The following is a 15747-nucleotide window of genomic DNA, read 5'->3' as shown; positions in this document are numbered from 1 at the left end:
AACAGCAGCATCAGCGTCAGTGTCAGCGCCAGCATCACCTGGGAGCCTGTTAGACAAGAATCTTGAGTCCACCTTAGACCTAAGGAAAGAGAATCTGCCATTCAACAAGGTCTCAGGTAATTAGAATGCATAGTGGACAGCCGCTAACAGACCATCTTATACTCACTGTCAATCAGAATTGTCTGGGACCTTTTTGAAACTACAAAAGCTTAGGCCTCATGGCAGAGAATCTGATTCAGTTGGTCTAGGGTATTTCACTGTTCCTATTTTTGTTTGTTTTTAGGCATACCCAGGTGGTTCTGAGCAGCCAGTGTTGAGAACCAGTGAATTAAAAATACCCAACTGGGTGGAGGAAAATATAGAGCTACTGCTAATCGGTGAGGAATTTGAGGGAATGATGAAAATGTCCTAAAATTGGTTATTGCAATGGTTACATGACTCTGTAAATATACTAAAAACCATTGAATTGTATACTTTAAATGAGTCAATTGTATGGTATATGAATTATTCTCAATAAAACTGTTATATAAAAATGTAAAACTTCAATAGCTTTCCTATTTTAAAATAGGTAAATAACTCCAACTGAACAACAATGAAGTGGAATTATTTCCCATCCTGGAACTCTGGCCCAAGAGGTTGAACTTCTTTCAAAAAAGAGAACACAGATGCTTATACGACTCATCTAGAAACATAAAGTCCTGCTTGTCTACTCCTTAGGTTCATTTCTGGTTAAGGTAATGCACATTTTAAAAAGAAAAGCAAAATTATCAATTTTGAAAAGTTTCTCCTGCACACCCAAAGTTTCCATAGTATTTTCAAATAAATAATTTTGCTTCCCCAATTTAAAATTAACCAAGTTATTAACTAATAAGTTAACAATGAATTAACTAATCCATTGTACTACATTCTTCCATCTTTTCTGTGTTTTTGAAAACATTCAAAAAACATGTTAAGAGGGACTTCCCTGGTGATCCAGTGGTTAAGACTCCACACTCCCAATGCAGGGGGCCCAGGTTCGATCCTGGTCAGGGAACTAGATCCCGTGTGCCACAACTAAAGATCCCGTATGCCACAACTAAGACCCAGCACAGCCAAATAAATAAATAAATAAATACTTTTTTTAAATTAAGAAAAAATATATAAAATGCAAATCTGATCTTGTTTTTAAAAAGTGACTTAAGAAACTCTCGATAATGTGCTCATAAAAATAAAGATGATAAATAGCACTAAAACATCAGGAAAATTATATTCCAATAAAGACATTAAAAAAAATCAGGAAAGATCACTGTAATATATGAGACACTGTTTACTTATTATCAAAAGGAAAGTACTATAAATATACGTAAGTAATAGGTACCACGTATTACTATACTTTGGAGAGGCACGCACAGCTTCTGATAGCTGTGGAGTCAAATGCTCAAAACTGCAGGTCTTGTATGCTCAAGCCAATGACAGTTCACAAGTATGATTTACTTTCCCTGTTGGATCGCCATAGCCTATGTAAGTCATTTTCCCCCAGAACCAGTGCCCTTGTTTATGGTCTCATGGTCTCATTCTTTTGAAACAGGCATATTCTAGATGCATCACTGAACAGAGTTTTCAGGACAATATACACTGGTTACATGGCATCTTCTGGGATCCCCTGCTCATTAAGGAGCCCCTCTCTTAAGAAATGACTTTCTAGGACCGTCAAGGCAATGGTTAAGGTCACCTTCAAAAGTAAGCATGATGCCTTCCCTTATCCAAACTCTCCCATAAAATCCAATATATTTCAACATAACTGTTGCTGTGTATATTTTCTGTTAAAATAATTCTACCATGTTACATTCTGTAGATGACAAAAAAAAAAAAGGCAAATCAATGCTCCTAAGTACTGACCTTGCCCTGGGTAATAACCCTTGGATAGTCCTCCTATTACTTTTTATAGTGAGGAAGTTTACCCTCCTGCCTAAACTAAGCCCCTCCTGCTCTTAGTACATCTGTCCAATGAACTCTTCAGTTTTCATAGTATTGGGAAGATGGTTCTATATCCCAGAGCAAAACAAATGACCTGAATTTTGGATAAAAGATTCCAATTCCAAGGAAACAACCCTGAAAGCCACGTTGGTGATACTCAGCATATAATAGTCAACTCTATCTCAATCCCGACTCTTTGAAATACTAACTTCCGAGAGGGCAAGACTCACATTCATTGCTGAGTTAAATATACTAATTCTTAATGGATTAGCATGTCTCAATTCATAACTTATTTAACAATTCACCAAAAAGAAAAAAAAGTTTCAAAAGAAAGGAGAAAAGGCATACCTAATATTATATATATCCTGAATATTCTTCTCTCCACCATGTCCTTCCTTAAGAGCTTGCATTTGTAATAATTTCATAATGGCTTTTATCAAGCCGTGTGTATTCCTGTAAAGAAATATAACAACATGTCAAATGTTATAAAGTGAATATTCTAATCAGGTACTTAATCCTACCACTTTGAAATAGTTGAACACTTGCCACCCACACTGAACAGGAGCCATCCACACACACCCAGCTTATTGCATAGCACAGCCAAGAATAGGCCTACAAGCTCCCATTCAAAACATTGAAAGGAGGAGAAGTGGAGCCAAAGAATCAAACCACTAACCTATCAATCACCTCCATACATGCACTTGGGGAAAAATCAATCAGGAAAAAGGAAACACTAACCCACATAACTGCAGGCAGTGACCACATCAGGTTACCCACACTGAAAAATCAAGTCCTTCATTTATAAATATTAGCAGACCATGAATAATAACCAGACATATGAAATGGAACAGCCACTCAAAAAAGTGGGCCAGGGGACCAATCAAAGAAAATAACCCCCATTAAAACAAAGTTAATGGAAGTGGGGAACAGAAATTTAAGTTTTCTCCTTATCCTCTGTAAGAGGCAGCAGGATAATAAATCAAAAAGAAGGCCTGCCCTTTTTTATTTTTTTGCCTGTTATTAATTATTTTAAATTCTGAAACAGGATTTTATTCCAGCATTACTGAGGTAAAACTGACAAATACAATTGTAATATAATGTGTACAACATGATTTACATGTACATTGTAAAATGGCTGCCATAATCAAGTTAATTAACACACACATCACTTCACATAGTTCCTTTTTTTTTTTTTTTGGTAAAAACGCTAAATACTCTCTTAGCAAATTTCAAGTACACAATACAGTATTGTTGACTACAGTTACTACGTTGTACATTAGATCCTCAGAACTTATTCATCTTACAACTGGAAGTTTGTATCTTTTGACCAACCTCTCCCCATTTCTCCCACCCAGCCCCTGGCAACAATATCTGTTCAACTTCTTTTTTTAGATTCCACATATAAGTGGTACCATCCAGTATTTATCTTTCTCTGTCTGGGTTATTTCACTTAGCACGATACCCTTCAGGTTCATCCGCGTTGTCACAAATTACCCTGCCCTTTATAAATAAGATGCTCCCTGGGAACAAAAAAGAAATCTTAGAAATAAAGATTACCTGTTAAATTTATAAAAAGTAATATTTTTAAAATCATGGTTGTTCATTTTACGGAGCATCTATTGTAAGCTAAGTACTATCCTAAGAGCTTAACATGTATTGTGCCTTGCTATCTAGAATTGACTTTTAACAATCATCGACAGGAAGACACTGGAACTCACCAAAAAAGATACCCCACATTCAAAGACAAAGGAAAAGCCACAATGAGACGGTAGGAGGGGCGCAATTACAATAAAATCAAATCCCATAATAGACGAGTGGGTGACTCACAAACTGGACAACACTTATACCACAGAAGTCCACCCACTGGAGTGAAGGTTCTGAGCCCCACGTCAGGCTTCCCAACCTGGGGGTCTGGCAACAGGAGGAGGAATTCTTAGAGAATCAGACTTTGAAGGCTAATGGGATTTGACTGCAGGACTTCGACAGGACTGGGGGAAACAGAAACTCCACTCTTGGAAAGCACACACAAATTAGTGTGCGCATCGGGACCCAGGGGAAGGAGCAGTGACCCTATAGGAGACTGAACCAGACATACCTACTAGTGTTAGAGGGTCTCCTGCAGAGGCGTGGGGTGGCTGTGTCTCACCATGAGGACAAGGACACTGGCAGCAGAAGTTCTGGGAAGTACTCCTTGGCATGAGCCCTCCCAGAGTCTGCCATTAGCCCCACCAAAGAGCCGGGGTAGGCTCCAGTGCTGCGTCACCTCAGGCCAAACAACCAACAGGGAGGGAACCCAGCCCCACCCATCAGCAGACAAGCAGATTAAAGTTTTACTGAGCTCTGCCCACCAGAGCAACAGTCAGCTCTACCCACCACCAGTCCCTCCAACCAGTAAACTTGCACAAGCCTCTTAGATAGCCTCATCCACCAGAGGGCAGACAGCAAAAGCAAGAACTACAACCCTGCAGCCTGTGGAACAAAAACCACATTCACAGAAAGATAGACAAAATGAAAAGGCAGAGGGCTATGTACCAGATGAAGTAACAAGATAAAACCCCAGAAAAACAACTAAATTAAGTGGAGATAGGTAACCTTCCAGAAAAAGAATTCAGAATAATGATAGTGAAGATGATCCTGGACCTTGAAAAAGAATGGAGGCAAAGATTGAGAAGATGCAAGAAATGTTTAACGAAGACCTAGAAGAATTAAAGAACAAACAAACAGAGATGAACAGTACAATAACTGAAATGAAAAATACACTAGAAGGAATCAATAGCAGAATAACTGAGGCAGAAGAACAGATAAGTGACCTGGAAGACAGAATGGTGGAATTCACTGCTGTGGAACAGAATAAAGAAAAGAGAATGAAAAGAAATGAAGACAGCCTAAGAGACCTCTGGGACAACATTAAACGCAACAACATTTGCATTATAGGGGTCCCAGAAGGAGAAGAGAGAGAGAAAGGACCCGAGAAAATGTTTGAAGAGATTATAGTCGAAAACTTCCCAAACATGGGAAAGGAAATAGCCACCCAAGTCCAGGAAGCGCAGAGAGTCCCATACAGGATAAACCCAAGGAGAAACACGACGAGACACACAGTAATCATATTGGTAAAAATTAAAGACAAAGAAAAATTATTGAAAGCAGCAAGGGAAAAACGACAAATAACATACACGGGAACTCCCATAAGGTTAACAGCTGATTTCTCAGCAGAAACTCTGCAGGCCAGAAGGGAGTGGCATGACATATTTAAAGTGATGAAAGGGAAGAACCTACAACCAAGATTACTCTACCCCGCAAGGATCTCATTCAGATTCGATGGAGTAATCAAAAGCTTTACAGATGAGCAAAAGCTAAGAGAATTCAGCACCACCAAACCAGCTCTACAACAAATGCTAAAGGAACTTCTCTAAGTGGGAAACACAAGACTAGAAAAGGACCTACAAAAACAAACTCAAAACAATTAAGAAAATGGTAATAGGAACATACATATCGATAATTACCTTAAACGTGAATGGATTAAATGCTCCAACCAAAAGACACAGGCTCGCTGAACGGATACAAAAACAGGACCCGTATATATGCTGTCTACAAAAGACTCACTTCAGACCTAGGGACACATACAGACTGAAAGTGAGGGGATGGAAAAAGATATTCCATGCAAATGGAAATCAAAAGAAAGCTGGAGTAGCTATACTCATATCAGATAAAATAGACTTTAAAATATAGAATGTTACAAGAGACAAGGAAGGACACTACATAATGATCAGGGATCAATCCAAGAAGAAGATATAACAATTATAAATATATATGCACCCAACATAGGACCACCTCAATACATAAGGCAACTGATAACAGCTATAAAAGAGGAAATCAACAGTAACACAATAATAGTGGGGGATTTTAACACCTCATTTACACCAATGGACAGATCATCCAAACAGAAAATTAAAAAGGAAACACAAGCTTTAAATGACACAAAAGACCAGATAGATTTAATTGATATTTATAGGACATTCCATCCAAAAACAGCAGATTACAGTTTCTTCTCAAGTGCACACGGAACATTCTCCAGGATAGATCATATCTTGGGTCACAAATCAAGCCTCAGTAAATTTAAGAAAATTGGAATCATATCAAGCATCTTTTCTGACCACAACACTATGAGATTAGAAATCAATTACAGGGAAAAAAACGTAAAAAAACACAAACACATGGAGGCTAAACAATACATTACTGAACAACCAAGAGATCACTGAAGAAATCAAAGAGGAAATCAAAAAATACCTAGAGACAGATGACAATGAAAACACGACAATCCAAAACCTATGGGATGCAGCAAAAGCAGTTCTAAGAAGGAAGTTTATAGCAATACAATCCTACCTCAAGAAACAAAAAACATCTCAAATAAACAACCTAACCTTACACCTAAAGGAACTAGAGAAAGAAGAACAAACAAAACCCAAAGTTAGTAGAAGGAAAGAAATCATAAAGATCAGAGCAGAAATAAATGAAATGGAAACAAAGAACACAATAGCAAAAATCAATAAAACTAAAAGCTGGTTCTTTGAGAAGAAAACAAAATTGATAAACCATTAGCCAGACTCATCAAGAAAAAGAGGGTGAGGACTCAAATCAATAAAATTAGAAATGAAAAAGGAGAAGTTACAACAGACACCGCAGAAATACAAAGCATCCTAAGAGACTACTACAAGCAACTCTATGCCAATAAAATGGACAATCTGGAAGAAATGGACAAATTCTTAGAAAGGTATAACCTTCCAAGACTGAACCAGGAAGAAATAGAAACTATGAACAGACCAATCACAAGGAATGAAATTGAAACTGTGATTAAAAATCTTCCAACAAACAAAAGTCCAGGACCAGATGGCTTCACAGGTGAATTCTATCAAACATTTAGAGAAGAGTTAACACCCATCCTTCTCAAACTCTTCCAAAAAATTGCAGAGGAAGGAGCACTCCCAAACTCATTCTGAGGCCACCATCACCCTGATACCAAAACCAGACAAAGACACTACAAAAAAATAAAATTACAGACCAATATCACTGATGAACATAGATGCAAAAATCCTCAACAAGGGCTCCCCTGGTGTCGCAGTGGTTGAGAATCTGCCTACCAATGCAGGGGGCACGGGTTCGAGCCCTGGTCTGGGAAGATCCCACATGGCCACGGAGCAACTGGGCCCGTGAGCCACAATTACTGAGCCTGTGCGTCTGGAGCCTGTGCTCCGCAACAAGAGAGGCCGCGATAGTGAGAGGCCCGTGCACCGCGATGAAGAGTGGCCCTTGCTTGCCACAACTAGAAGAAAGCCCTCGCACAGAAACAAAGACCCAACACAGCCATAAATAAATAAAATAAATAAATTTTTAAAAAAAATCCTCAACAAAATACTAGTAAACAGAATCCAACAACACATTAAAAGTATCATACACAATGATCAAGTGGGATTTATCCCAGGGATGCAAGGATTCTTCAATATATGCAAATCAATCAATGTGATATACCATATTAACAAAATGAAGAATAAAAACCATATGATCATCTCAATAGATGCAGAAAAAGCTTTTGACAAAATTCAACACCCATTTATGATAAAAATCCTCCAGAAAGTGGGCACAGAGGGAACCTACCTCAACATAATAAAGGCCATATATGACAAACCCACAGCAAACATCATTCTCAATGGGGAAAAACTGAAAGCATTTCCTCTAAGATCAGGAACAAGACAAGGATGTCCACTCTCACCAGTATTATTCAACATAGTTTTGGAAGTCTTAGCCACGGCAATTAGAAAAGAAAAAGAAATTAAAGGAATACAAATTGGAAAAGAAGAAGTAAAACTGTCACTGTTTGCAGATGACATGATACTATACATAGAGAATCCTAAAGATGCCACCAGAAAACTACTAGAGCTAATCAATGAATTTGGTAACGTTGCAGGATACAAAATTAATGCACAGAAATATCTTGCATTCCTATACACTAATGATGACAAATCTGAAAGAGAAATTAAGGAAACACTCCCATTCACCATTGCAACAAAAAGAATACAATACCTAGGAATAATCTTACCTAGGGAGACAAAAGACCTGTATGCAGAAAACTATAAGACACGGTTGAAAGAAATTAAATATGATACAAACAGATGGAGAGATATACCATGTTCTTGGATTGGAAGAATCAATATTGTGAAAATGACTATACTACCCAAAGCAATCTACAGATTCAATGCAATCCCTATCAAATTACCAATGGCATTTTTTTACAGAACTAGAACAAATCATCTTAAAATCTGTATGGAGACACAAAAGACCCCGAATAGCCAAAGTGATCTTGAGGGATAAAAACGGAGCTGGAAGAATCAGACTCCCTGACTTCAGACTATACTACAAAGCTACAGTCATCAAGACAATATGGTACTGGCACAAAAACAGAAATATAGATCAATGGAACAGGATAGAAAGCCCAGAGATAAACCCACGCACCTATGGTCAACTAATCTATGACAAAGGAGGCAAGGATATACAATGGAGAAAAGACAGTCTCTTCAATAAGTGGTGCTGGGAAAACTGGACAGCTACATGTAAAAGAATGAAATTAGAACACTCCCTAACACCATACACAAAAATAAACTCAAAATGGATTAGAGACCTAAATGTAAGACGGGACACTATAAAACTCTTAGAGGAAAACATAGGAAGAACACTCCTTGACATAAATCACAGCAAGATCTTTTTTGACCCACCTCCTAGAACAATGGAAATAAAAACAAAAATAAACAAGTGGAACCTAATGAAACTTAAAAGCTTTTGCAAAGCAAAGGAAACTACAAACAAGACGAAAGGACAACCCTCAGAATGGGAGAAAATATTTGCAAATGAATCAACGGACAAAGGATTAATTTCCAAAATATATAAACAGCTCATGCAGGTCAATGTTAAAAAAACAAACAACCCAATCCAAAAATGGGCAGAAGACCTAAATAGACATTTCTCCAAAGAAGACATACAGATGGCCAAGAAGCACATGAAAAGCTGCTCAACACCACTAATTATCAGAGAAATGCAAATCAAAACTACAATGAGGTATCACCTCACACCAGTTAGAACGGGCATGATTGGAAAATCTACAAACAACAAATGCTGGAGAGGGTGTGGAGAAAAGGGAACCCTCTTGCACTGTTGGTGGGAATGTAAATTGATACCGCCACTATGAGAACATTATGGAGGTTCCTTAAAAAACTAAAAATAGGACTACCATATGACCCAGCAATCCCACTACTGGGCATATACCCTGAGAAAACCATAATTCAAAAAGAGTCATGTACCACCATGTTCATTGCAGCTCTATTTACAATAGCCAGCTCATGGAAGCAACCTAAATGCCCATCGACAGACAAATGGATAAAGAAGATGTGGTACATATATATACAATGCAATATTACTCAGCCATAAGAAGCAATAAAATTGAGTCATTTGTAGAGACATGGATGGATCTAGAGACTGTCATACAGAGTGAAGTAAGTCAGAAAGAGAAAAACAAATATTGTATATTAACGCATATATGTGGAACCTAGAAAAATGGTACAGATGAACCAGTTTGCAGGGCAGAAATTGAGACACAGATGCAGAACACAAACGTATGGACACCAAGGGGGGAAAGTGGTGGTGGGGTGGGGGGTGATGAATTGGGAGATTGGGATTGACATGTATACACTGATGTGTATAAAATGGATAACTAATAAGAACCTGCTGTTTAAAAAAATAAAATAAAATTCAAAATAAAAACAAAAAGGAAATCACTTTTAACTTTATCTCTAGCCAAGACAAGACCTGGACTTAATTAATTGATATCTTTTGGGGCAATTACGTGAGATGTTATTTAGTGTACTCTTCTATGGCATTTAAAATTTTACAACTTATAAAAGGTTTGGTCGCACTGTCCCATACAGTAGCCAATGGCCACATGCGGCTACTGAACACTTGTAATTTGGCTAATCCACATTGGGATGTGCTGTTGTGTAAACTACACGCTGTATTTAAAAGACTTAGAACACAAAAAAGACTGTAAAATATCATGTAATTTTTTATACTGATTACATATTGAAATAATATTTTTGAAATGTGGGGTTACATAAAATATATTATTAAAGTTAATATCAACCATTTCTTTTTACTTTTTAATATAGCTACTAGAAAATTTTGAATTATAAATGTGGCTCATAGTACAATATATTTCTATTTCACAGCACTGCTGGAGACACTCACATGGTTTGTTTCCTAAGTGGATTCTTTGGTGAGCAGTGAGGTTTCTCTTGCAGTTGAAGCATTTCCCACAATCTATACAACAGTATGTTTTCTTTTTCACATGGATCCTCTTATGACCATGCAGTGCAGATTCATGAATGAGTGTTTTGTGATGGATATCACATGTGTATGGTTTCTCTCCTGTGTGGATCCTCTGGTGAAGACAGAGGCCTCAACACTGCATGAAGCCTGTTCCCTAAGATTCTCTTTCCTGTGTGTGTTCTCTGCTGGACGTCAAACTGAGGTTCAGCTTTTCTCACATACTCTACATTGGTATTGTGTCAATTCTACTTTGCCTTCATCAGAAATATGGCTAGTTAATTCCACTGTGACTCAAAAGAAATTAAAAAGTAAATTTTTTTAAAAATTGGAATGACGTGCAGTTGTCTTAGGAAGGTCTGATGGCATGATATCTCCTTGGGAACCAAGGTACTGTCTTATTTTCTTCCTTTGAGACTGCTCAGATTCTTCTGAGAATCTTCCCTGTTGACACCCTGAGCTTCTAGAATCCTCCTCCTCTAAAGCTTAGGAAGAAGATACCTCAGCACCCAAACTTTTAGAATAAATTCCTTCGTTGCAATTCTTCACACCATTCACTTTTACAGAATGAGAACCATTCTGTAGCTAAGGATCCCAGACTTTAAGGTATGCTACCTTCCAGTATATGCCCCAGCTCTTCACAACTCTGCACACTTTCCTTTACAGAGATATGGAGAGCCTTCAGCATGGAAACTGTAACTGCTCTATCACCAATTTATCAAGAACCTATTCCTGGGTGTGAATGTCCGACCTCAGTCACAGGCCTCAGTGCTGCTGTCTTGCTTTTTGAAAGTTAGTCTTCAGGATGACACAAAACCCTACGGCTCTGACCCAGGTCTGTGCCTAGATTTTTATACAAGACCATGAAATCTGAGATCTGTAGCTATATTTAGTAGATAAATTCTAATCATCACTGAATCAGTGAGCAGTTCCAGATTCCAGTATCCGATTGAGACCTATCAGAGGAGTCTGCCCTGGTTTACCTTGGTGAGAGAGTCACTATGTGTTCAGAAGTCTCCTTGTCTTCTTGTCTGCAATGTTTACACAACTGGTAATCAGCTTTAAAGTCTGATTTAAGCTAAAATGACTCCATTTATGTATGGTTTAAATGGTGATGGAAAAAGTCCAAGCCTCACCTAGTAACCTCATAAGGCCACTCTGGACCTAATGATTAGTTTAAAGGGTACTCATTTTAGATGATCAATTTTGACTGAATTTCTTCCAAGAAATATGGCTTCATTAAATAATCTCTTTTTGCATGTAAAACTATATTGGTTTTCCTTATCTAATGATTTATTTGTCATATGACTAGAGTTTTAAAGAAGACAGATAACAGACTTATGATTTTTAACCAATTTGGGTCACCTACCCCTTTATGAAAGCACTAGAATCCCAGAGAAAAGCACATACATCATATGTGCATTTAATTCCAGGGAGTTTCCAGAACCACTGAGACTGGTAAATTAACTCCAGTTTTTTAACCTTTAAGTTACATCTTGGGCTTCCCTGGTGGCGCAGTGGTTGAGAATCTGCCTGCCAATGCAGGGGACACGGGTTCGAGCCCTGGTCTGGGAGGATCCCACGTGCCGCGGAGCAACTAGGCCCGTGAGCCACAACTACTGAGCCTGCGCGTCTGGAGCCTGTGCTCCCAACAAGAGAGGCCGCGATAGCGAAGGGGCCCGCGCACCGCGATGAAGAGTGGCCCCCACTTGCCGCAGCTGGAGGAAGCCCTCGCACAGAAACGAAGACCCAACACAGACAAAAATAAATATAAAATAAATAAGTAAATAAAAGAGCCTTCCCTAAAAAAATTTAAAAAAAAAAAAAAAAAGTTACATCTTGTTTTATTTGTGGATCCAGACTTTACTGTGTGGATAATTGAGTCCATACTATATTTTAAGCAAGAGTGTAACATGAATACATTATAATTTTTGAAAGATGATGGCATTAATAAAATCACATGTAGATCCATTCAAATAGTAACATATTACCTTAAATTCAATTATTTTAGAATAATTTCTTAAATTATTTAAATTTTCAAGTGGGCTGAGAGGGATGGTTTCAGATTTGTATTTAAATCCCTGCTTTAATTCTAATTAGATAGGGAATGTTGGGCAAGCCACTTAATGTCCAGAAGCCTCAACATCCTCACCTGTACAAGAGAATCATAATAATAAGCCCACCTCTGTGTTGTTTTAAAGAATAAATAATACTATGTCAGTAAAGTACCTGGTTATTTTTTCAATAAATTGTAATAATCTAATATGGTAACTGTACCATAAAGATTATAATGCTTTTCCCTTTGTAAGGTTATGCAAACAGAAGTTTCAGAGTTCATGAATGCCAAAACCTAGAATGTTCCTAAAACTAACTACAGTTAAGTCCTAAATGCCTAAATCCTAGTATTTTCTATCTTTCTTCACAAAACCCTCTTTTTATTGTTTTCAAGCCATTGTTACTCTGAATCTGAGATCTGCTCTTACAAAATTAAAAATTTTTATATGAAATCTGTATAATTGCAGAAAGAGGTTACAAGAGTTTGAATAGTGCTAAAAATCAAAATAATAAAATAGAAGAAAACATAACCTTTAGAGAAGCAAAAATCAAAGAAAGGATAGAAGAAAAATTCACTAGACCTAAGTCTTCAAACTGAAAGGGCTACCAAGTGCTAGGCAAGATGCCTGAAAAAATTTCTGACATTCCCAAATCCATAGGTAAAGAGAAAATCCTATGAACTTTAAGTTATAAAATAAAATCTATAAAATAAAGAACACTAGACTGACATTTCTAATTTGGCATCAGAATTCTCATCTGCAACACTAAATGAAGCAATGTATATGGAATTATGAGAGAAAGGTTTATATAACTTAATAAATCTAACCCCCTCCCCAAAAAGACTAAGAATAATGTATGAAGACAAAAGAAATATTTTTCAGACATAGTACTCTGAAAAATTTTCAAGAGGTTCTCCAGTTAAAAGATAATGCAGGATGATTGCACAACTTTGTAAATATACCAAAAACCACTGAATTGCACATTTTAAAAGAATAGTTTTAATATGTGAATTATATCTCAATAAAGCTATTACTTTTTTAAGATAAAGCATAAGAAAGAACTGAAGTGGTAGAAAGATATAGCCTACAAAGAACTTGTTCAGAATGAATACCAGAAGAATTTACAACCAAGTCTTTAACATTTTTCAAATGTCACTATAAAGTTTAAAGCAATTGTTAAGAGAGGTTTTGGAGGGGGAAAGTACAAAAAAGAGAGAAAAAAAAGACAATCTATCATAAAAATTCCAGATCACTTTAGCAAAGTTAGTGGGGAGGGTTTCAGGGGAAAGAAAACATAAAATTAAGATGAGAGATAACCTGAGATGAAATATTTATAACACATATGACAAAGGGTTAATATACATAAAACAAAAAAAGCAACAAAATAAGGCAGATCATATGATAGACAAATGAGCAGAGAATATAGATACACAGATCACAGAAGAGGACGATTCATAATATCCAGTGTTAATGAGTGAATGGGGAATAAGCATTTTCAGGTTGAGCATACATTCTTTCAGACTTTATGCAGGACAATTTAGCAGTGTCCATAAAAATTTTAAATGAACAGTCTTTTTCCCATAAATTGCATTTGTAAGAACCTATCATATAGAAATACCCTTACATATGCCCAAAAGAAGATATTACAAGGCATTTGTTATCTTAAAGAAATGGAAGAAGAAAACTACGTTTGCCAGTAGAGAAATATTTAAAATATGACACAATCATATTATAGAATAGTCTGCGGCTCTTAAAAAAGATGCAAACAGATCTATGAAAAGATGTCCAACACATATTAAGTGGAAAAAAAGCAATTTTAGAACAATATACATATGAATAATATATCCAATTTTAAAACACATGGAATGTATAGGCTTATAAATACTTTTTTATACATCTAGATATGGGGCTCCAATTTCACTGGAATTAGCTGGTCCCTGATTCCACGTGCCTGGATCTGATTTCAGATCACCCTAGCTTTCCCTATACTCCAGAGGGAACCAAGGCCAATATTTGGAGAAATCTCTGAGCCACTCTACTCTCCCTGAGCCTTTCCAGCCTGTCACTTCCTAGTTTCCACCAGGGCCCAACAGGAAAGTGAATTTTTTAAAAAGAAGAAAAGAAAGAGAAAATGGTAAAAAGGAGAAATTTTACCACTTACTACTTTCACTACCTGCAAGTGCCATTGTTTGAGTTTTCAAAAATGTATGCACTACTTTTATTTTTTTATTAGTGAAAAAAAGGAGGAAAAAAGATTTATAATCTCAAGGTGAGGAAGGACCACTGAACACAAAAAGAAGATTAAACCTGATCTCCTAGATATACAGTATGAGCAGAAATTTAAGTAAATAATGAAATAACCACCGTGTCTTTTATTTAGAACCTGCCTTCAGTCACAGTTTGGCACAGACACAAAAACATGTTAACTCGAGGAAGTAGACTTCTGAGAACATTTTCAGGATCTGGAATTAGCCCTTAGACAAGCAGGCCGGCTGTGTTTGAGGTACACAGGTACCCAGAAAGTTATTTAACAAATCAAAGTGAAGACTTTTAATCAAGGCAGAGGAGCTCTGATTAGATATTATGACTAACTTGTTCATAGTATAATATGTTCGAGGGATGTCATTACCAAAAAAAGGCATATCCAACTGTCTACTGGATAGTCCCTCTTCAGTGTCTCAATTGTGCCTCAAATTCAACATGTCCAAAACCAAACTCATGTTCTTCCCACATACCTGGTCTTCTAATGCTTCCTATCTACCTGGTAGAGAAGCCAGAAATCAAGGAGTCACCTTTGATATATCCCTTTCAGTGATTCTCATATTCAATCCACCTCAAATGCTTCACTCCCTAAATATCTCACAAATCCATCTATTTCCCTTCATCTCTAGGAAGCAACTATCATCCCTGACCTGAACTACAGTAACAGTCACCTAAACTCATCTCCCTGTACCACTCTATTTGCCTATCCAAAACCCAGCACTTTTAATGTTATGTTCACACTGCAGCCAGAGTGGTCTTTTTGAAACCACTGATACTCATCATATAAAAACACTTCAGTAGATTCCCTCTGCACTCAGGATAAAGACCCAAATCCTGTACATTAGCCATCATGAATGTCTGATGGCTGAATTGTCTGGCCCCTGCTTCTCTTCCCAGCTTCATCTCAAACCACTCTCCTCTTGCTCTTGAAATTTTTCAGGCCTTCCTAACTAATCATCTTCTCTCCCACCACAGGGACCTGGAACATGCTACTTCCTGTGACTGGAAAATTCTACCCTCTTCTATTTGCCTAGAAAAGTTTTATTCATTCCTCAGTCTCATGTCAAGTGTCACTACATCAGCGAAGCCTTCCCTGACCTCCATGACA

At 37.3% G+C, this 15747-nt stretch overlaps 1 protein-coding gene across 2 annotated transcripts in view; it reads right to left on the bottom strand.

Moving 5' to 3' along the window:
* Nucleotides 1-15747, bottom strand: part of FOCAD (focadhesin) — a 309592-nt gene that overhangs the window by 249832 nt on the left and 44013 nt on the right. For both annotated transcript variants that reach the window (XM_082470462.1, XM_082470463.1), the window contains exon 5: nucleotides 2305-2409. In XM_082470462.1, the coding sequence (XP_082326588.1) occupies nucleotides 2305-2409 (105 nt within the window). The remainder of the gene's footprint in view (nucleotides 1-2304; nucleotides 2410-15747) is intronic.

This window comes from Balaenoptera physalus (assembly GCF_965194825.1).
Source record: "Balaenoptera physalus genome assembly, chromosome: 7".
NCBI classification, from domain to species: domain Eukaryota; kingdom Metazoa; phylum Chordata; class Mammalia; order Artiodactyla; family Balaenopteridae; genus Balaenoptera; species Balaenoptera physalus.
This window is presented reverse-complemented; position numbering and strand designations above follow the sequence as displayed.